The 23,785-nt window shown below is 40.8% G+C and overlaps 2 protein-coding genes across 2 annotated transcripts; one reads left to right on the top strand and one right to left on the bottom strand.

Moving 5' to 3' along the window:
• Positions 1–337: 337 nt before the first annotated feature.
• On the bottom strand, positions 338–3,037 carry LOC114289333 (uncharacterized). Its single transcript, XM_028233038.2, has 2 exons — positions 1,972–3,037; positions 338–1,399 (listed from the first exon to the last, which is right to left on the bottom strand). The coding sequence occupies exons 1-2, from the start codon at positions 2,028–2,030 to the stop codon at positions 595–597; spliced, it is 864 nt and encodes a 287-aa protein (XP_028088839.2). The 5' UTR covers positions 2,031–3,037; the 3' UTR covers positions 338–594.
• An 830-nt stretch (positions 3,038–3,867) lies between these two features.
• LOC145791259 (uncharacterized) lies at positions 3,868–22,415 on the top strand. Its single transcript, XM_082871598.1, has 4 exons — positions 3,868–4,114; positions 4,238–4,442; positions 4,564–4,631; positions 22,012–22,415. Exons 1-4 carry the CDS (start codon positions 3,868–3,870, stop codon positions 22,413–22,415), a joined length of 924 nt encoding a protein of 307 aa, XP_082727724.1.
• The last annotated feature ends 1,370 nt before the right edge of the window (positions 22,416–23,785 follow it).

Here is a 23,785-nt window from a genome sequence, read left to right as displayed (position 1 = left end):
GATGCTTGCTTAACACATATATTACTTAAGCCAAATTCAAATACCCAAATCTGTTTATAACATCTGTTTGTCACTAAAGATGCTCATTAAACAGATGCTCATTATAAAACATCTGCTCATTAAAAAAATTTAAATTCCCAAAGCATGTTTTACTTCTTAAAAATGGATTCTGCACTCCATTTTTACTTCTTTAAGCATGTTTTTATAAACAAATGTTTTTTACTTCTTATAAACAGATGTTTTTTACTTCTTATAAAATGGAGTATTTTTGTTCAAAAAAATCTGCTCTTTATAGAGATATTACATTCAGTAATATTACTTCTTATGGATTGATGCTCATTATAAAGATGCTTTGGGATAAGTAATATTTTATAAAGATTCAAAAACAGATTCAAATATTACTTTTCACCACCTTTATCTGCATAAGCAATCAACAATGAGAACAAAGAACAAAGAGAACAATGGTAATACCGGAAAACCCAGCAGCACAAACCCATGAAATGGACAGCTCAAGAAAACCCAACTGTCGAAAAATGGATACCTTGATCAATGACGGTGAAATCCTTGCCATTGTACTAACTAAAGAAAAATGGATCAGAATGAGCATACCTTGATCAATGATGGTGACTGCACGCCGCTGCGTAAAGATCCTGTTCTTGCATTGGCATTTTCTGCATTTCCAGGCTGTTGTTCATACTCAAGATAGGAATCTAATTTTGAACAAATACTGACTATATCCTTGCAGGGCATCTCAATCTGAGGATTACTTGAGTCATTTGTCAGTATCACTAATTTACAATTCCAGTTTATATCCAGACTTTCAGATGGATAGTCATGTAACCCAATGGGCAGGGGAATAGAACTAACCACAGCTACATGTGTGTCGGTGCCAGGAAAAAGTATTAAGCCTTCCTTGTATTTAATCTGGAAAAGCTTTGTGCTTTCTCCAATTAAACTAATCTTAACAACATTCAAGAGATGACGAGTGCCATTTCTCAGCAAGAGAGCAACAACAACAGTATCACTGGAATCGCACGGCAGTAGAGTCTCAAGCGATACTGAAACAGCATCTATAAGATCATTAGCTGATTCCCCACCTAGTTCTGCTTCAAGAGGAACCACAATTGTATCTGACTTATCTTGAGAAGGCCTAAGCAACTGCATACAAAACGCACCAGAAATTTTTCCTGCAGCGTAATATGTGAAGTCTATCTCTATGACGGCCTCAGTGCTACCAGGACCAATAACCCAAAACAGGAAATCAAAACAAAGATGCAAAAACACCAAAAAAACATATATACATGAATACCCTAAATACATATATAAATGTATATACTTAACCAAGTACATAAAAATGTATATACTCACCACAAATTTAACAGCAAGATGAAGAACTTCACTATAAAAAACAAAACAGGGCATCAGAGCAGTGACAAAAACACACAAGCATACATATACTGATATACATAACAGAAATAGCTCAATTTTCATCTGAGGAAGCAAATAAAACAGATTAGAGGTGACTTCAAATTGAAACCTCAAGAGTAAATGTTATATAAACAAAAAAATAAAAATTATACAAAAACAAATTCTATAGAATGATGTGAGTGAATTTTAACCTTTTAAAACCCTTCAAGATGGGGTCTCATTGCATCATTCTAGAGAGGCATTTTGTATAAATAAACATTGTAATTTTGCATTATTCTGATAATTGAGTCTCAATTATCCAGTAATGGGTATATCTATACTTAGTTACTTATAGTTACAATTATACTTTTTTTCAACATAAGACTGTATATATTGGATATACCCATATTCTGATATACCCATTATTCTGATAATTGAGTCTCAATTATACATAATCAACATTGATTGATTGAAGTTATATCAGAATATTCCACAGGAAGAGAGGCCAGAGAAGAATTAAAAAAAAAAAACCCTAAAACTTTGGAAGAGAGAGATGAATTTTACCTTGCAATCAGAAAATACCAAAGAAGAAGAGGCTGGAGAGCAGAGAGATAAAAGAACATTTAATCAGTTCAGTTTACAATTGAAAACAATTGAAAAATTAACCCTAGAAATTGTTGAATTAGGAATGTGAAAACTTATCTCCATCAATGAATCTTTCTGCAACCATAACACCAAAGCATCATGATAATGAAATTGCTCCAATAAATTCAACCTAGAAAGCATCAGATGTACAAAGACAGCATGATTCAGAAAACTCAATATGAACTGAAATCAACCTCATTAGCACCAGTTGTGTCATCCACATTTCTACCCGTAATACGGATACTCTTCCCTACACAGTTCCGCCAAGTGCCTCCCCCTGGCGACACCGATCCTCGCCGACAACAGCTGGATCGGCAAACCTATCCCGGTGGCCCACATCAACAACCACAGCAGCAAATACCCAGCAATCGCTCCCTCTGTGTGAGAGAAAGACAGAGGGCGATGGCGATTTGCGGCGGTGGCGATGTGCGACGGATGTGAGCAACGGTGGTGAGAGACTTCAGTGAGCTAGAGAGAGTGGGCACCGATTGAGAGAAAGAACACAGAGAGGGAGAGGGCGGACCGAGACACAGAGCGAGATAGAGACAATGGAGATTAGGGCTCTTCTTTTTTTTCTTTTTTCTTTTTTCTTTCTGCTTTCATGGAACAAAACGACGTCGTTTTGTTATTGGCGACCAAATTTATTTGTCGCAAAAAAATTTCAATTCCCACCCCACTAAAAATCAAATTTCCCTCCCAAACTTTTGGCGACCAAAAGACCACATTTGTCGTAGAAAAGGTACCTTTGCCGACAAATTGTTTTAGTCGCCAAATCTCAATCAACGGCGACTAAAATATTAGTCGCTAAAAGTATTAATTTGGCGACTAATTTTTTTTGGTTGCTGAAAATAAGTTTTTCGCGACCAAATTTTTGGTCGCCAAAAAATATGTGACCTTCTGCGACCAAATTTGTAGTTGGTCGGCAAAAGTATACCACTTTCTGCGACCAACACATTTTTTGGTCGCCAAAATATAACCTTCTCCGACCAATAATATTTGGTTGCCAAAAATAATGATTATTTGTGACTAATTAATATTTGGTCGCCAAATGTCATTTTTTTGCGACCAAAATTTTTTTGGTCGGCAAAAGTGGTCGCCAAATGTGTAAATTGTTGTAGTGAAAATAGATCAAAACATTAGGGTTTAAATTGAGAAAAATGAAAAATAATAATTTACTTTGTTATATTGATTATTTTTGTAATTTCTCCCATCTTTTTTTAGCTACTTTTTATTTATAAATTTCATGAAATGATAGGTTAATTACATCTTTGGTCCTTAAAGTATGAATCGTGCATCATTTTGGTCTATAATATTTAATTTGTATCAATCTGATCTCCAATGTGTAAAATGTTTTAATTGGTTTGGGAATTTCAAATTGGACTCCAAATATGGGGCAAGTTCTGAATAAAAGTACTACCAAAGAAAATTGTACAATTTCAAAAGAGGACTAGAGGAATAAAAAGCTTAAAAAACAACACACAAGTTGCAACTAAAAAAAAAAAAAAACAATTTAAGCCAAAGACAAGCTTCGTTCAATTAGAAAGAAAAATTGATAGAAAGTGAAAGTGAAAGAAAAGAAATATAAAAGAGAGCAAGCATTTGATTATAATGAAAATTTTATAAGAAAAAGATATAAAAATTTAAAATTTTAGTTACATAAAGATAACTCACATATTCAATTTTTCTTATATTTTCTTGTGTTTTTTGCAAGAAATTAAAAATAAGCTAATATAGGTTCTACAATGGATGTGGCAGCAAAAATCGAGAGTGAAATGGACTCAAGAAGGGGATAAAAACACCAGGTATTTTCATGTAATGGCAAACAAGAGACAAAGTCAAAATCTATTGGATTCAATAATAGTAAATGGGTCGTGTTTAATGGAGCCCGATATGGTAAGGCAAGGAGTGTTTGAACACTTCAAAGGGGTATATTCGGAAAATTGGAGCAATAGACCAAAGCTTTCGGGGCAGTTCAAGACTGTTGCAAATAGGGATAAGGTGGAGGAACCTGAAACAGTTTTCACAGAAGAGGAAATTTGGTCTGCTTTGAAGGAGTGTGATGGCAATAAAGCCCCAAGACCAAATGGGTTTAATTTATCTTGCATTTAGAAATGCTGGAAATTGATGAAAGGTGAAATTGTACAACTTATGCATGATTTTCATTCTAATGGAAAGTTGGTTAAAGGTTTCAATAGCTCATTTATCACTTTGATTCCTAAAAAGGATAATCCAAATGGATTAGGTGATTACAGGCCAATCAGTTTAGTCAACTCTGCTTGTAAGATTCTGGCTAAGGTATTGCCTAGGGTGGTTGGAGAGGTGCTATCGGCATTCTTAGGAGGAAGATTTATAATGGATGGGGTTTTGATTGCAAATGAAATAGTTGATTGGTGAAAAGTGAATAAGTTGAAAGATATAATACTCAAGCTTGATTATGAGAAAGCATACAATTCAGTGAATTGAGGATTTTTATTCTCCTTATTGGCAAATTTTGGATTTGGTGACAAATAGGTCTCCTCAAAGGGGTCTTAGGCAAGGGGATCCACTATCCCCTTTCCTATTAAACATTGTTGCTGAAGGTTTGAATTTATTACTGTAAAGAGCAAAAGAAATTGGTTTATTTAAAGGGGCCAGGGTTGGAACAAATGAGGTATTTATTTCTCACTTATAGTTTGCGGATGTGTAGACGTCCCCCGAACGCCCCGGGGAGGAACGAGATCCCCGTTCCGTTCGATATTGGGCTCACTACAGTTCAGGACTCTAAAATTGTCACGGTTCTAAGTCTGAACCAAAGAGTCCAAATCCGGCAAATCATTTTGAGAAAACAGATTTTTGAAAGAAGTGCCAAACATGGACTGCTTTGCCAGATACAGAGTCGCCACCTAAATGTTTTATTTTGGAAAAATTTAGGAAACCCTGACTCATTTGCCTAAGGCCACGTGTCCGTCATCACCAAAGTTGCCTCGGCTCGGGAACTTGGGTACGATTGGGGAAGGTCACTTCATGAGCACCCCCGCTCGCCCGATCAAAGATCGGCCTCTACTAACCATGATATCTACTTTTGAAAACATTATGTGTTCTTATTCCGGTTATTAGCCTAGATTACTATGTGATGCGTACAGCATACAAGTATAGACTAGATCGCCTGAATTAGAACAAAACATTTCATGTTTGTTTGTTTGAAAATGGTTTGATGGTGCTACTCGCAAGTAAGCTAAGACGTGGATTTGCCACCCTCGGGTGGGCTTAGAAAACATGATTTTGCCACTATCTAGTGGGCTTAAAACACACAGTGAATGAATTGTTCCAATCCAAATAACCCAACCTTCACCCACAGGCATTCAAGCAGTTATATCACAAAAGCATATAGCCTCATGGTAAGCATGCTATTCATGGCAGTCACTCACACACATGCAAGGATGCTAAAGCATAAAACTTACCGAGTACTCCAAGCTAAAACAGAAACTAATTAGAAATCCATGCATGCTCCTAATTATACAGAAATGCCTAATGCAACACATGCAAAAATGCAATTATAGCAGGCTCGGCTATTCTAAACATGGCATATGAAATGCTACAGCTAACATGTATTCAACTTGGAATTGAAAATACAATGCAGTTAGTATAATGCGCCGAACCCGGTGCATGCAAAACAGATGAATGAATGCAAACATGCTATCATACTGTATGTTGATTAAAATATGCCCTAATCTAACCATCATAAGCGGGTAAATAAAAGGGAGAAAGACGTGGGATTGGAAGACATACATCACACACACGCACACTTATTACAACATTGCCCTCGCGCAGAGGGTCTGAAAGAATAATACAGTCCCGAATAAATATTACAGTCCAAATAATTACAAAATCCTAATTAAATTACAAATTTAACTAAGAAAGCTGTAAACTAGCATGCAAGCTAGGGACTGCCTTAACTCCGCTCCGGATGATGAATGATGCATGCTTGAGTCGCTTGGCACGGAAATCCACTGCGATGCCCCAATTAGCCTCTGTTTGCGATTGATGCCGGAATGCTGTGCAAGGTTTTTGAAAAGCTACTGATTCTTGATTTGCTGCAACAGAGAGCAGGAAAAGGGCATGGCAATGTATTTTCACAAATGTATGCATGTCTCGATCCTCGTGCCACCAATCATGCATATCGATGCATAATGGCCGAGGAGTCGAATTGTGCAATTCAATATAGAATGAATGCACATGAAAACAAAACAAAACCTAGACTCCATCATAGATAATCCGGAGTGTCGGCAACTGGGAATTGAGACACGTTCCGTCACTCGGAGTACGAAACGTACCTCGTTTCCCGTGCTCGGGCTAACTCCTATCCCAAGCACAATGCAATATGCATGACATGCATGAATGCAACTAAGATACAACCTAGCATGCACGATGCTATGAAATGGCATACACGATGCACGAGGTAACATGGCGTACACAATGCGCTAACATACAACCTAGCATACACAATGCTATGAAATGAAATGGCATACAAATGCATAAATGGACTTACACTAACACAAGTGGACCTCAGCCACACTCACATAAGAGGCCATTAGATGAAAATGAGACAACTCGAGATGCGTGCACGCATGCACGCAAACCGAGGACCGACCCTAAGGCACCAAATGCCACTCTAACAAGACATGGCAAGGCATGAAATATGATATGTAAACATGCAAATTTCAGTACCAAAATATGGTGCAAAACAGCCCCGAAACATGGAAACATGGCACCCGACGCACGGAATGAACCCGAAACACAAAACTAGGCATATGCATTGGCCTACAGCTATACAAAGCATGCATTATTTGAACATGAAATGTAAAGACAGACTCAAGACAGTCCCAAAAAAATCATGTTTATAGTTTTAAGCAAGGCCAAACAGTGAACATAAATAGGGCTAAACCGATATGCAAAAATGACCCTAAATGTGAGATAAAGAAGCAAGTCACAGCTTCTGTCCCTAAATAGGGAAGGGCCCTTCTACAATGTTGAAGAGGGACCCAAAATATTGCATTTTACAGTATATGATCAAACCCAAAACAGTGCACATGCAAGCCTAAAATACTATGCAAAATAAGGCCTAAAAAGAGGTTTAAGCACAAAGAGCAAGAAGGGAACCTCAAACAGCAAAAGACCCTTGATCAAACATGAATAGGGGGTCAAAATAAGGCTATTTACAGTTCGAACCTGAGCCCAAAAATATAAGCACAAAGGGCTAACAAAACATGCAAATATGAGGCCAAAAGAGGGATATAAAGGAAAGTGGCAAATGGAAGCCTCAAAAAGTGATGAGCCCTTCAATAATGTTTAAGAAGGGCTCAAAATAAGCCACTTTACATTTTTTCTCGGAGCCCAGAAATGCTTAAAAACAGGGCTAACATATCATGCAAGAATGGGCCCTAAAAGAGAGGTAAAGAACAAAAGGGGAGAAGAAGACTTCAAACAGCAAAAAGTTATTATTCAAACATGAAGACGACCTCAAAATATGATCTTTTTCAGTTTGGATCGAAGTCCAAAAATACTTGCAAGTAAAGCTAAACAATCATGCAAAAAAGTGCAAGTTTGAGGGAAATAGGGACTCACCCTTGAAGAACATTTTTCCAGCAGCTTTTAGTCCAAAAATCTGAGCTTTCAACCTCTTCAAATGTCCTCCAAGGTACTGAAATGAGTAATGGAGGTGATAGGCTAGGGGTTGTAGTGTAAAAATGGTCCAAGAACAAAGGGTTTTGGAGCTTGGAAGAGAGAGAGAGAGAGAGATCTAAAGTGAGAGCTCAAAACCAAAATTTTCTAACCCCTAAAACACAGCTGGGGGGTCTGTTATATAGACACAAGAGGGTGGAAAAGAGGGGGAAAAATGGGGGGAAATGAAATTCAAATTTCCCCCCAAAATGGCCAAAAAGTGGGATATAAAGGCAAGTGGTAGCTGCTGGACCCAAATGGACGAGAGCCCTTCAACAAAGTTGAAGAGGCGCTCAAAACAAGAGACTTTGTAGTTTATGAGAAACCACGAAAATAAATACAAGTAGGCCTAAACTATCATGCAAGAAAAGGCCTAAAAGAGGGGTAAAGAAGCAACTGGCAGTAGGAGATCTCAAATAGAAAAAGGGCCTTAATCAAACATGAAAAGGACCTCAAAATATGACAATCTCAAGTTTGGGTCGGAGCCTAAAAATGCAGAATGAAGGTTCGGGAGCCAAAACACGCCGTTCGGGGCCCCAAAAGTGGGCTGTTAGGCACCGGAAGTGGTGTCCGACCACGAAGTTGGTCTCTCGGACCGTAGTGTCCCTCAAAAGGGAGTAAATAAGGTGTGTACCAAAAATCGGGGCAAACGGAGGTGGTTAAGCGGTCCCGAACCGAGGCACACGGCCGTCGGTTCCGAAAAACCGGAAATCGGGCTCCAAACGGGAAAAATGGCCTACGACCACGAAACGTAGCCTACGGCCACTGAGAGATGATCTACGAGACCTCTCCCTCCCTTCGGGAAGAGAAAACAGAGAAAACGGAGCCTGGTTCGCAAACTGAGGCAAGACACGAAAGAGCCCGAAAGTCTGGAGGCAAGGCTCGCAGCCGAGACTCTGAAACTTCTGAACGAGTACAATATGCACCATCACCGAGCGCTCAATCGGTGACGTCTGAGTCTTAAGGTCGGTCAAAAATGGGGTGTGTACAGTTGCCCCCCTTTGACAGAACTCGAAAGTCACACGTGCCGGGAGTGAATGTCAAAGCCCAGAGACGACCCATTTTTGACAAGGCCGAAGACTTAGACAAACAGGCAAGATAACAAAGATGTGCCCGCAGGCATGGGCAAAATGCAACTGCCAATGTAAGAAGCTGAACATAACTTATGATCATGTAAAGAAAGCTGTAATGAAGCATACCATGCAACAGTTTTAAGCAAGTGAATACAAATCTAACTACATTTCATGCAGAAAGGATGTAAGAAAATTATGCAATTCTCACTGCGTCTCACGCGGAGAAGGCTAAAAGCGACTACTGAGAATACCCAGAGTCTTACACACAACATCTCTCTGCGTATCACACATAAGAGAGAAAGAAGGTAAACCTCTCAGCGTATCACACGCAAAAGAGGAAAGGTAAACTTCTCAGCGTAACACACGCATGAGAAGAAAGGAAAATTCCTCAGCGTATCACACGCAAGAGAAAACCTCTCAGCATACCACATGCAAGAGAGGAAAGGCAAATTTCTCAGCGTATCACACGCAAGAGAAAACCTCTCAGCATATCACATGCAAGAGAGGAAAGGCAAATTTCTTAGCGTATCACACGCAAGAGAAAACCTTTCAGCATATCACATGCAAGGGAGGAAAGATAAATTTCTCAGAGTATCACACGCAAGAGAAAACCTCTCAGCATATCACATGCAAGAGAGAAAAGGGAAATTTCTCAGCGTATCACACGCAAGAGAAAACCTCTCAGCCTATCACATGAAAGAGAGAAAAGGGAAATTTCTCAGCGTATCACACGCAAGAGAAAACCTCTCAGCCTATCACATGGAAGAGAGAAAAGGGAAATTTCTCAGCGTATCACACGCAAGAGAAAATCTCTCAGCATATCACAGGCAAGAGAGAAAAGGAAAATTTCTCAGCGTATCACACACAAGAGAAAACCTCTCAGCATATCATATGCAAGGAAGGAAAGATAAATTTCTCAACATTTCACACGCAAGAGAAAACCTCTCAGCATATCACATGCAAGAGAGAAAAGGAAAATTTCTCAGCGTATCACACGCAAGAGAAAACCTCTCAGCATATCACATGCAAGAGAGAAAAGGGAAATTTCTAAGCGTATCACACGCAAGAGAAAACCTCTCAGCATATCACATGCAAGGAAGGAAAGATAAATTTCTCAACGTATCACACGCAAGAGAAAACCTCTTAGCATATCACATGCAAGAGAGAAAAGAAAAATTTCTCAGCGTATCACACCCAAGAGAGAAAAGGAAAATTTCTCAGCGTATCACACGTAAGAGAAAACCTCTCAGCATATCACATGCAAGAGAGGAAAGATAAATTTCTCAACGTATCACACGCAAGAGAAAACCTCCCAGCATATCACATGCAAGACAGTAAAGGGAAATTTCTCAGCGTATCACACGCAAGAGAAAACCTCTCAGCATATCACATGCAAGAGAGAAAAGGGAAATTTCTCAGCGTATCACACGCAAGAGAAAACCTCTCAGCATATCACATGCAAGAGAGGAAAGATAAATTTCTCAATGTATCACACGCAAGAGAAAACCTCTCAACATATCACATGCAAGAGAGAAAAGGGAAATTTCTCAACGTATCACATGCAAGAGAAAACCCCTCAGCATATCACATGCAAGAGAGAAAAGGTAAATTTCTCGGCGTATCACACGCAAGAGGAAATCTCTCAGCATATCACATGCAAGGGAGGAAAGCTAAATTTCTCAGCATATCACACGCAAGAGAAAACCTCTCAGCATATTACATGCAAGAGAGAAAAGGTAAATTTCTCAGCGTATCACACGCAAGAGAAAACCTCTCAGCATATCACATGCAAGAGAGAAAAGGGAAATTTCTCAGCGTATCACACGCAAGAGAAAACCTCTCAGCATATCACATGGAAGAGAGAAAAGGGAAATTTCTCAGCGTATCACACGCAAGAGAAAACCTCTCAGCATATCACATGCAAGAAAGAAAAGGTAAATTTCTCGGCGTATCACACGCAAGAGAAAACCTCTCAGCATATCACATGCAAGAGAGAAAAGGTAAATTTCTTTGCGTATCACACGCAAGAGAAAACCTCTCAGCATATCACATGTAAGGGAGGAAAGATAAATTTCTTTGCGTATGACACGCAAGAGAAAACCTCTCAGCATATAACATGCAAGAGAGAAAAGGAAAATTTCTCAGCGTATCACACGCAAGAGAAAACCTCTCAGTATATCACATGCAAGAGAGAAAAGGTAAATTTCTCAACGTATCACACGCAAGAGAAAACCTCTCAGCATATCACATGCAAGGGAGGAAAGATAAATTTCTCAACGTATCACATGCAAGAGAAAACCTCTCAGCATATCACATGCAAGGGAGAAAAGGTAAATTTCTCAGCGTATCACACGCAAGAGAAAACCTCTCAGCATATCACATGCAAGAGAGAAAAGGGAAATTTCTCAACGTATCACACGCAAGAGAAAACCTCTCAGCATATCACATGCAAGAGAGAAAAGGGAAATTTCTCAGCGTATCACAAGCAGGAGAAAACCTCTCAGCCTATTACATGCAAGAGAGAAAAGGGAAATTTCTCAGCGTATCACACGCAAGAGAAAACCTCTCAGCATATCACAAGCAAGAGAGAAAAGGAAAATTTCTCAGCGTATCACACACAAGAGAAAACCTCTCAGCATATCATATGCAAGGAAGGAAAGATAAATTTCTCAACATTTGACACGCAAGAGAAAACCTGTCAGCATATCACATGCAAGAGAGAAAAGGAAAATTTCTCAGCGTATCACACGCAAGAGAAAACCTCTCAGCATATCACATGCAAGAGAGAAAAGGAAAATTTCTCAGCGTATCACACGCAAGAGAAAACCTCTCAGCATATCACATGCAAGGAAGGAAAGATAAATTTCTCAATGTATCACACGCAAGAGAAAACCTCTCAGCATATCACCTGCAAGAGAGAAAAGAAAAATTTCTCAGCGTATCACACGCAAGAGAGAAAAGGAAAATTTCTCAGCGTATCACACGTAAGAGAAAACCTCTCAGCATATCACATACAAGAGAGGAAAGATAAATTTCTCAACGTATCACACGCAAGAGAAAACCTCTCAGCATATCACATGCAAGAGAGAAAAGGGAAATTTCTCAGCGTATCACAAGCAAGAGAAAACCTCTCAGCATATCACATGCAAGAGAGGAAAGATAAATTTCTCAACGTATCACACGCAAGAGAAAACCTCTAAACATATCACATGCAAAAGAGAAAAGGAAAATTTCTCAACGTATCACATGCAAGAGAAAACCTCTCAGCATATCACATGCAAGAGAGAAAAGGTAAATTTCTCGGCGTATCACACGCAAGAGGAAATCTCTCAGCATATCACATGCAAGGGAGGAAAGCTAAATTTCTCAGCGTATCACACGCAAGAGAAAACCTCTCAGCATATCACATGCAAGAGAGAAAAGGTAAATTTCTCAGCGTATCACACGCAAGAGAAAACCTCTCTGCATATCACATGCAAGAGAGAAAAGGGAAATTTCTCAGCGTATCACACGCAAGAGAAAACCTCTCAGCATATCACATGGAAGAGAGAAAAGGGAAATTTCTTAGCGTATCACACGCAAGAGAAAACCTCTCAGCATATCACATGCAAGAAAGAAAAGGTAAATTTCTCGGCGTATCACACGCAAGAGAAAACCTCTCAGCATATCACATGCAAGAGAGAAAAGGTAAATTTCTTAGCGTATCACACGCAAAAGAAAACCTCTCAGCATATCACATGCAAGGGAGGAAAGATAAATTTCTTTGCGTATGACACGCAAGAGAAAACCTCTCAGCATATCACATGCAAGAGAGAAAAGGGAAATTTCTCAGCGTATCACACGCAAGAGAAAACCTCTCAGTATATCACATGCAAGAGAGAAAAGGTAAATTTCTCAGCGTATCACACGCAAGAGAAAACCTCTCAGCATATCACATGCAAGGGAGGAAAGATAAATTTCTCAACGTATCACATGCAAGAGAAAACCTCTCAGCATATCACATGCAAGAGAGAAAAGGTAAATTTCTCAGCGTATCACACGCAAGAGAAAACCTCTCAGCATATCACATGCAAGAGAGAAAAGGTAAATTTCTCAGCGTATCATACGCAAGAGAAAACCTCTCAGCATATCACAGGCAAGAGAGGAAAGGTAAATTTCTCAGTGTATCACACGCAAGAGAAAACCTCTCAGCATATCACACGCAAGAGAGGAAAGGTATGAATGAACACCGGAACTCCTCCGAATGTTCGAAACCGAAGATGTCCTAACGCACCGCATGCGAGAGGAGAAAAGACGACAATTGCAAGTGAAAAGGTTCATAACGATGCAGGTGAAGTGTACATAACAATGCAAGTAATGAGCATAACAATACTAGATAGATGTGCATAACAATGCAAGTAATGAGCATAAAAATGCTAGATAAATGCGCGTGACAACACCCGTTTGAAACAAAAATACCGAATAAGGGAATACAAGCCTTAAGTAGACCAAATTCCAAACGCAACCTCCGATTTACCTCTCGGAGGGGTCACGATACATTCCGAAAAGGATACACCTCATGCATGCCGACTGACGATGAGCTACACATCGAAGACATGAGTTGAAAATTCCGCAGAAATATTTTGAGCTGAAAAGAGTTGGTTCTTCTTGCACTTTCTTGATTGTACTTCCAAACCGCAGTTACTACCTTTCCTTCCTAGCCATGTTCACAACTTTCCCTATTCTCTAACGGGGTGGCAGACTAGGTTGATTCAGTATCCAGAATCGAGGCGCATTCACATGCTATCTCAATCTATGGGGCTGCCATACAGATTTCAAGCCAAGGATAGACCCCTGGGTATTTAAACCAGACTTTAGTCTCGGAAATTACGAACCTTTGCGTTCTAGGCAATAGCTGTCCGAACTCTAGTTTCCACCGTCACAGTTGGTCTCCTAGGAACTCATTGCAAACACAGCCAAGATGCATCTGGCAGGGGCTGGTTTTCTGAGGGAGCACTTCGATTGCCATTCTGGCATTGAAGTAGGCTTGAGTTTGGGAGTAGAGGCACACTCATACTTCGGAGCATTGACAAGGCCTGAAGAGGTACATCTGGAGTATAATAACAGAGAGTAAATCACGGAAACTGAAACAAACTCAAATGCTCCAATTTTCCCTCTTTTCTTTTGCTTCGCAGCCTGGAACCTATATAGCTTCAGATAGATCCTGATTTTACTGTTCTCACATGACTTGGGTTGAACCGTGCGGTTTTACGAAAGAACGAATCTTGTTTTGCACAATCATGAAGAATGGCACAGCACTCTGAGCACAAAACGATTTTATTTTTGAAATTAAGAAATGAGTTCTTGACCGGGTATTGAGCCTACGACTGAACATAGCGAAAAAGACTCAACAACGAAAGACAAAAAGGTAAACAACCTAAACACAACGAGACACGCTCGGGACGACTTAAAGCAGGAATCGAGACAAACAAAACAAAAGACACGACACACAGACGTATCACAAAGACGACAGACCTCTCAGATCGCGAGGAGCTAGTTTCTCCGGATATTGTTTCCCACCCTTTCTTATTTGTGTCTCTCACATCACTCGGCCCTCAGGCTCTGTTTTTCTGAACAAAAAGCCCTTTCCTCACTTTTTCTCTCAGCGCACACCTCTCTATTCTTCAATCTCTCATTTTGTTATCTCTCCCCTGGGTGGTTGATGGATAAGCAGGAAGTTGTGGGCTCTTGGCCCTGGTATTCTACCAGATTCTTCTTCTTGTTCACAACAGTGAGTTTCTTCCACAGAGGGGCTGCGCTATAATTGGGTGTGTAGCAAATCTGCAGCTGACATCGGTTGACAATGCTCTGTTGGGGAGTTTGGACGTGATCAAATCTGTCCAGATAAGGGAGTGGAATATCTTGTCCCATTCCGGTTCGTGCTTCGCACTTGGCTTGATACCTCGCTGCTTGGAGGATGAGAGAGCTTTCAGCCCTTTGTTGTTAACTTTAGTTGTGCCCTATTCTGGCAGGTAGAGTGCCCTTCTTGGCAAGTATATTGACAATGGGAAAGACAGGAAGCCTGACTCAACTGTGCCCCTAGTTCATCATTTTGACCATTTTTTTTTTTAGTTTTCTCCTAAAAAATTTTGACCAAAATGAGAGTTAGATTAACATGCTTGTTCAATTTTCTGATTTAAAATCATGCAAGTCAGGCTATGAGCACTGAAAATTTTCCACTTTTGGGTCCAAGAAATGGTTCAGTTTTGAAAATGGAATACTTTTCGAGAAGATTAGTCAACCTCAGTAAAAATTCTCAAAAACTATTTCCCAAACGGCCACTGCTAAACGAGCACGGAACCTACCCTTGAGATGCACAATCTCAGATCCGAAGGAAAATTGCCCCTTTCCTGAAGGACACTGCATGGCAACGGAAAGTTGCCCCTTGTTTGAAATGACACCGCGGCGCATTGAATGGCAACGGAAAGTTGCCCCTTGTTTGGATGGCACCGCAGCACATTGCAGGCAGTCCTCAGAGTGACGAACACAACCAAATTCTCGGATACAGAGAAGACAAAGATGACCAGAACCATCACATGGACACAGTCAATTTGAAGTGTTTTACGGCTGGACTTCAGAATGAAGTTGCCTACGTATCCCAAACATGGGAATCAAGCCTTACGTAGTTCGGGGTTAAGGTACACTCGGGTATTTAACCTCTCCTTTTGCGCTCTAACTTTTGCCAAGCCGCCCGTTGCGGGTTTTCGACCTTGCAAGCTTTGTTCTTCTTTTTTTTTTTTTTTTCAATTTTTGTATCTTTTCATTCTTTTTCATTCTCTTCTTCTTCTTTTTTTTTCTTTTTCTTTATATATTTTTCTTTTCTTTTCTCTTTTTTTTTTCTTTTGTTATTTTCTTTTCCTTTTTTTTTTTGTTCTTTTCTCTTGCTCTAACTTTTGCCTGGGTTGCCCTTCCGGGTTTTCGGCCCAGCGAGCCCCTCAAAGGGAAAAGTGTAACAAGTCCATGCCAAATGGTTTTAGGGTTTTGCAGCCATCCGTATCCAGGAGAGTGGCTGTTGCATTGATTTACTGAAGGATCCATCTTCGGCTCTTCGAGCATATTGGACATTTTTGCCCCTAGTTCGAGGGGTGCTTCTGTTCTAGCTTCGCAAACTTCTTCTAATGAGGTCTGATCTTCTTGATCTGACTTTGGTGCCTCTTGTTCGAGGGCTGTTTCAAATCTGGCCACAGAGGCCTCATATCGCGGTTAACCGTTGAACACTCTGAATCCAAGGTCCAGGTTTGAAAGTAATGGCTCAAGTCTCGAGCCTGAGAGCGATCCTAAGCTGTACAATCTCAAGAGCGATTCCACACAAGTCTTCGCAGGACCGCGCAAAACATTTTGTTTTTGAAAATTTTTAAGAAAGCGACAAATTGCTCGCGCTGAAGATAGTGTGAAACCAGTCTGGATCAAGCCAGGGTCCTTCTCAGTACTCACGCTAACAAGCATGATTTCATTCATTAAGGGGCTTAGCACGCCTCTCTTTCTCTCAATTGATCAAAATTTTGCAAAACTCGAGGAATTCCTTCCTCTTCGTTTTCACCGCAGTGTTCAAAAATTTTTGGAAAACTTAGGTCGATGCAATGAATTCAAGGCACAGAAAAGACACAACTTCTAGTCAGATATTGCCATCTCATTTGGAATTTCTGGTACAGCTGGCACACGGCAGAAGCAAACATAAAAGCATGAAAAACCACTGCTGTTCATTTGAATCTGCTGGCGTTACTGGCTCCAAGGCAGAAATAGACTCAAAAGGAAGCGAAAAGACAGACACAAAACAAAATAGTGATATCCGAGGTAACGCCCCCGGGATCACCCGACTCCAACAAAATAGGACTGACTCGGTACAGCAAGACAGACCCAACTGACTCAAAACAAAGAGACAGACTCAAAACAACACAACAAGACTGACCCAATACCCAAGTCAGAATATACAAAACTAGCATTCACAAATGCTCAAAACAGTGCGTGCCATACGCCACATCCGGAGTAAACTGAGCGCCGCTCGCAGGTGGTTCATCCCTCGATCACATTACATTATCCCCCACAAGTTCACCGATCAAGTGCTGATGAACCTCAGGGAATATCGGAGCCTTCTGAAGCTATGGTTCCAGGACTACCTTGTAAAAGAGAAAACAGACAGCACCTCAGCCTGATTTCACCAAAACAGATATGAGCACCAGGATGACTGTGCCCTCTACTGAATTCTGTTCCAAAATTCTGCCGGTGAACTGATACCCTCAGGTAAAACTGATTCCCAGATACTGATGCCCGCAGGCCTGATGCCCGATACTACTAAACTGGTGCCCGCAGGCCTGATGCCCAAACTTGTAGACTGATACATGCATTCCTATAGAGACGCACTCTAAAAGCACATAGCAGACAAGTGAGAGCCAAAACACCCCTATGTTGGGGTAGGGTTTCCCTGTCCTATTTTTTCAGGAGCTAGGGTTTCACTACGCACGCAGCGGTTTCAAATAACCTATGATCGGGTAAGCAACATGTCCTAGTTTGGAAGGGTCACTATGGATTCCGAATATGCACTAGGTCGAATGGTCAAAAAGGGTGCCCCGGTAAAATCGGGGTTTGTGTTCCCATACTGGTAGAGCCCACAACCGGTCAGCCTTATGGTCATGCCTTGACAAGATAAGCCTCCGGCAAACCGTTCAGGAATAGCAGAAGGCAAACACGGTGTCCTAGGCGCACCAATGCACATGCAATGCAAAGAAACACATAAGTGTAGTAAAAAATAGATATCATGAGTTCGAGTCAAGTTCTCTAAATCCCCAGCAGAGTCGCCAGAAACTGTAGACATCCCCCAAACGCCCCGGGGAGGAACGAGCTCCCCGTTTCGTTCGATATTGGGCTCACTACAGTTCAGGACTCTAAAATTGTCACGGTTCTAAGTCTGAACCAAAGAGTCCAAATCCGGCAAATCGTTTTGAGAAAACAGATTTTTGAAAGAAGGGCCAAACATGGACTACTTTGCCAGATACAGAGTCGCCACCTAAATGTTTTATTTTGGGGAAATTTAGGAAACCCTGACTCTTTTGCCTCAGGCCACGTGTCCGTCATCACCAAAGTTGCCTCGGCTCGAGAACTTGGATACGATTGGGGAAGGTCACTTCGTGAGCACCCCCCCTCGCCCGATCAAAGATCGGCCTCTACTAACCATGATATTTATTTTTGAAAACATTATGTGTTCTTATTCCGATTATTAGCCTAGATTACTATGTGATGCGCGCAGCATACAAGTATAGACTGGATCGCCTAAATTGGAACAAAACATTTCAAGTTTGTTTGTTTGAAAATGGTTTGATGGTGCTACTCGCAAGTAAGCTAAGACGTGGATTTGCCACCCTCGGGTGGGCTTAGAAAACATGATTTTGCCACTATCTAGTGGGCTTAAAACACACAGTGAATGAATTGTTCCAATCCAAATAGCCCAACCTTCACCCACATGCATTCAGGCAGTTATATCACATAAGCATATAGCCTCATGGTAAGCATGCTATTCATGGCAGTCACTCACAGACATGCAAGGATGCTAAAGCATAAAACTTACTGAGTACTCCAAGCCAAAACAGAAACTAATTAGAAATCCATGCATGATCCTAATTATACAGAAATGTCTAATGCAACACATGCAAAAATGCAATTATAGCAGGCTCGGCTATTCTAAACATGGCATATGAAATGCTACAGCTAACATGTATTCAACTTGGAATTGAAAATACAATGCAGTTAGTATGATGCGCCGAGCCCAGTGCATGCAAAACAGATGAATGAATGCAAACGTGCTATCATACTGTATGCTGATTAAAACATGCCCTAATGTAACCATCATAAGCGGGTAAATAAAAGGGAGAAAGACGTGGGGTTGGAAGACATACATCACACACACGCACACTTATTACAACATTGCCCTCGCGCAGAGGGTCCGAAAGGATAATACAGTCCCGAATAAATATTACAGTCCAAATAATTACAAAATCCTAATTAAATTACAAATTTAACTAAGAAAGCTGTAAACTAGCATGCAAGCTAGGGACTGCCTCGACTCCGCTCCAGATGATGAATGATGCATGCTTGGGTCGCTTGGCACGGAAATCCACTGCGATGCCCCAAATAGCCTCTGTTTGCGATTGATGCCGGAATGCTGTGCAAGGCTTTTGAAAAGCTACTGATTCTTGATTTGCTGCAACAGAGAGTAGGAAAAGGACATAGCAATGTATTTTCACAAATGTATGCATGTCTCGATCCTTGTGCCACCAATCACGCATATCGATGCATAATGGCTGAGGAGACGAATTGTGCAATTCAATATAGAATGAATGCACATGAAAACAAAACAAAACCTAGACTCCATCATAGATAATCCGGAGTGTCGGCGACTGGGAATTCAGACACGTTCCGTCACTCGGAGTACGAAACGTACCTCGTTTCCTATGCTCGGGCTAACTCCTATCCCAAGCACTAAGATACAACCTAGCATGCACGATGCTATGAAATGGCATACACGATGCACGAGGTAACATGGCGTACACAATGCGCTAACATACAACCTAGCATACACAATGCTATGAAATGAAATGGCATACACAATGCATAAATGGACTTACACTAACACAAGTGGACCTCAGCCACACTCACATAAGAGGCCATTAGATGAAAATGAGACAACTCGAGATGCGTGCACGCATGCACGCAAACCGAGGACCGACCCTAAGGCACCAAATGCCACTCTAACAAGACATGGCAAGGCATGAAATATGATATGCAAACATGCAAATTTCAGTACCAAAATATGGTGCAAAACAGCCCCGAAACATGGAAACATGGCACCTGACGCACGGAATGAACCCGAAACACAAAACTAGGCATATGCATTGGCCTACAGCTATACAAAGAATGCATTATTTGAACATGAAATGTAAAGAAAGACTCAAGACAATCCCAAAACAAGCATGTTTACAGTTTTAAGCAAGGCCAAACAGTGAATATAAATAGGGCTAAACCGATATGGAAAAATGACCCTAAATGTGAGATAAAGAAGCAAGTCACAGTTTCTGTCCCTAAACATGGAAGGGCCCTTCTACAATGTTGAAGAGGGACCCAAAATATGGCATTTTACAGTTTATGATCAAACCCAAAACAGTGCACATGCAAGCCTAAAATACTATGCAAAATAAGGCCTAAAAAGAGGTTTAAACACAAAGAGAAAGAAGGGAACCTCAAACAGCAAAAGACCCTTGATCAAACATGAATAGAGGGTCAAAATAAGGCTATTTACAGTTCGGACCTGAGCCCAAAAATATACGCACAAAGGGCTAACAAAACATGCAAATATGAGGCCAAAAGAGGGATATAAAGGAAAGTGGCAAATGGAAGCCTTAAAAAGTGATGAGCCCTTCAATAATGTTTAATAAGGGCTCAAAATAAGCCACTTTACATTTTTTCTCGGAGCCCAGAAATGCTTAAAAATAGGGCTAACATATCATGCAAGAATGGGCCCTAAAAGAGAGGTAAAGAGCAAAGGGGGAGAAGAAGACTTCAAACAGCAAAAAGTTATTATTCAAACATGAAGACGACCTCAAAATATGATCTTTTTCAGTTTGGATCGAAGTCCAAAAATACTTGCAAGTAAAGCTAAACAATCATGCAAAAAAGTGCAAGTTTGAGGGAAATAGGGACTCACCCTTGAAGAACATCTTTCCAGCAGCTTTTAGTCTGAAAATCTGAGCTTTCAACCTCTTCAAATGTCCTCCAAGGTACTGAAATGAGTAATGGAGGTGATAGGCTAGGGGTTGTAGTGTAAAAATGGTCCAAGAACAAAGGGTTTTGGAGCTTGGAAGAGAGAGAGAGAGAGATTTAATGTGAGAGCTCAAAACTAAAATTTTCTAACCCCTAAAACACAGCTGGGGGGTCTGTTATATAGACACAAGAGGGTGGAAAAGAGGGGGAAAAATGGGGGAGAAATGAAATTCAAATTTCTCCCCAAAATGGCCAAAAAGTGGGATATAAAGGCAAGTGGTAGCTGCTGGACCCAAATGGCCGAGAGCCCTTCAACAAACTTGAAGAGAGGCTCAAAACAAGAGACTTTGTAGTTTATGACAAGCCACGAAAATAAATACAAGTAGGCCTAAACTATCATGTAAGAAAAGGCCTGAAAGAGGGGTAAAGAAGAAAGTGGCAGTAGGAGATCTCAAACAGCAAAAGGTCCTTAATCAAACATGAAAAGGACCTCAAAATATGATAATCTCAAGTTTGGGTCGGAGCTCAAAAATGCAGAATGAAGGTTCGGGAGCCAAAACACGCAGTTCGGGGCCCCGAAAGTGGGCTGTTAGGCACCGGAAGTGGTGTCTGACCACGAAGTTGGTCTCTCGGACTGCAGTGTCCCTCAAAAGGGAGTAAATAAGGTGTGTGCCAAAAATCGGGGCAAACAGAGGTGGTTAAGCGGTCCCGAACTGAGGCACACGGCCGTCGGTTCTGAAAAATCGGAAACCGGGCTCCAAGCGGGAAAAATGGCTTACGACCACGAAACGTAGCCTACGGCCACTGAGAGATGATCTATGATACCTCTCCCTCCCATTCGGGAAGAGAAAACAGAGAAAACGGAGCCTGGTTCACAAACCGAGGCAAGACACGAAAGAGCCCGGAAGTCTGGAGGCAAGGCTCGCAGCCGAGACTCTGAAACTTCTGAACGAGTACAATATGCACCATCACCGAGCGCTCAATCGGTGACATCTGAGTCTTAAGGTCGGTCAAAAATGGGGTGTTTACAGGATGACACCATTATTTTCTGTGAGGCAAATTGAGAAGAGATTGTAACAGTAAAGAGAATACTATGGTGCTTTGAAGTTATATATGGGCTGAAAATTAATTTTCACGAAAGTGTGGTGTGTGGGATTGGTGTTGAGGATAATCTGGTTCATAAGTTCGCAGTAAAATTGAATTGCATGAGTCAGAAGCTTCCCTTGAAGTATTTAGGGCTACCTCTTGGAGCAAATCCAAAGAACCTAGCAATATGGCAAGGTTAAAAAGAAACTGTCATCTTGAAAAAGGAGACTGCTTTCTTTTGCTGGGAGAGTAAATTTAATAAAATCAGTCTTGGCTAATTTACCTATTTATTACATGTCTATTTTTAAAGTACCTAAGGGTGTGGTTAAGAAGATTAATAGGCTGCAAGTTGCTTTTCTGTTGGGAGATTCAGAAATAAAAAGAAAAGTGCATATGGTCAGTTGGGAGGTAGTAACTAAGCCCAAAAGCCATAGTGGTCTTGGGGTGAGGAATATTTCAGAAGTGAATGATTTCTTGCTCTTGAAATGGTGGTGGAGATATGGGGTTGAAGACAGGTCACTATGGAAACTGATTTTATGCAGTAAATATGGTTCTTCTGGAGGGAGGTGGTTGCCATTTCAGAGGGGTTCAGGTGTGGTTTCTACATTGTGGCAGAGTATTATGAATCTTGCTTATTCTAACCCACTACTAGTGGAGTTCTTTAAGGAAAATGCAAGCATTGTGGTTGGTGATGGGAATAGAATTAAATTCTAGAGTGACAGGTGGTTTAGGAATATAATCTTCAAAGAGGAGTTTCCTAAATTATTTAATATTTCTGTGGAGAATGAGGTCTCTCTGAACCATATTAGCTTGAAAAGGAGTAATTCAAGTAATTTGGTTTTGGAGTTTAGAAGACCTTTGTTTGCTTGGGAAATAGAAGAGGTGGGGAGGTTGAATGCTCTGCTGCTGGAGGCCCCAAGTGTTAGAGATTTAGGCATAGTTTGGGAAGTTGGTTTTGGTGGGTTAGGGGCTAAAATAGCCACAAAAAATAAAATAGGCTATTTTAGCCACAAAAAACAAAACATCAAATCCAACCCATAATCATTACACTCCTCTCTCACAAAAAAAGTCAAAAAAGCCAAAAAGTCAAAAAGCCCTTCCCAAATCAGGCTTTTTAGCCCCAGGCTAAAATAGCCAAAAAGCCAACCCACTTCCCAAACGGAGTTTTAATGGAGGATTCCTTGAGGTAGACAACATCTTCATCTGGGTTGTTTTCTGTAGCTTCAATCTGGAGATGGAAAGTGAAAGATAAGGACTCTGCACTCAGGATATCTGAGTTGGTTTGGGGAAATGTCGCTCCTCACAAGGTGAAGTTTTTCTGTTGGTTAGCTTGGCTTGGTAGAATCAAAACATCTGTCTTCATGCTGAGAATTGGAGTTTTAAATGATAATGCTAGTATTCTATGTTCGTTTTATAGAAATGATACAGAATCTTTAAATCATAATCTTCTTCATTGCCCAAAGATTTGGTTATTATGGTCTGGTGTGATAAAATGGTGGGATCTATGGTGGGCAATACCAGGATCACTGGCTGAGGTATTGCAATGGTGGGATGGAGTGAGGATAAAGAAAAGGGAGAGAAAAATATGAAAGGTTGTGTCTCTGATTCTGATGTGGTCTGTGTGGAAGATGAGAAATGAGGTGATGTTTAATGGTAAACATTTGGTGGTTGATGAGTTACTTGAACTAATAAAAACTAGAGTGGCATTGTGGGTGACAAGCAATAGGAAGGATCTTCAATTTTCAGTACATGATTTGGTGGCTAATCTTCAACAGGTCAGATACTGTTTAAAGTAAAGTTGTTATTGCTGCTATCTATTCTGTCACTTTGGAGATGGAGGGTTGTGTCTTGTTTTTTGGGGATTGTTGTGTTTGCAGATCTGTGTGTCCTGTATGCTGTTGTCTGGCGCAGATCTGTTGCTTGTTGCTGGTGTGCTGTGCTACTTTGGAGTACTTTGATTAGGATGTGCTTGTAAGGGAAAGTCTAGGCCGTTGGTTGGGAACCTAGTGTTGATTCTGTTGCAGATTTGGAAAGCTAGTGCTACTGCTGCGCTTGTTGCTAGCTGTTGTAAGCTCTTCCTGCTG

The sequence above is a fragment of the Camellia sinensis genome, chromosome 5 (genome assembly GCF_055761805.1).
Source record: "Camellia sinensis isolate YWXY chromosome 5, ASM5576180v1, whole genome shotgun sequence".
NCBI classification, from domain to species: domain Eukaryota; kingdom Viridiplantae; phylum Streptophyta; class Magnoliopsida; order Ericales; family Theaceae; genus Camellia; species Camellia sinensis.
The sequence above is the reverse complement of the archived record's forward strand: the minus strand, read 5'-3'. Positions and strand labels throughout refer to the sequence as shown.

Coding starts and splice junctions, on each gene's coding strand:
- LOC114289333 (XM_028233038.2), bottom strand. CDS start 2,030: ATGTTCTTTTATCTCTCTGCTCTCCAGCCTCTTCTTCTTTGGTATTTT. Junction 1,400..1,971: donor TGGTATTTTCTGATTGCAAG/GTAAAATTCATC, acceptor TGTTTTTTATAG/TGAAGTTCTTCATCTTGCTG.
- LOC145791259 (XM_082871598.1), top strand. CDS start 3,868: ATGGCAAACAAGAGACAAAGTCAAAATCTATTGGATTCAATAATAGTA. Junction 4,443..4,563: donor GCAAATGAAATAGTTGATTG/GTGAAAAGTGAA, acceptor GGTGACAAATAG/GTCTCCTCAAAGGGGTCTTA. Junction 4,632..22,011: donor ATTAAACATTGTTGCTGAAG/GTTTGAATTTAT, acceptor CTATTTTTAAAG/TACCTAAGGGTGTGGTTAAG.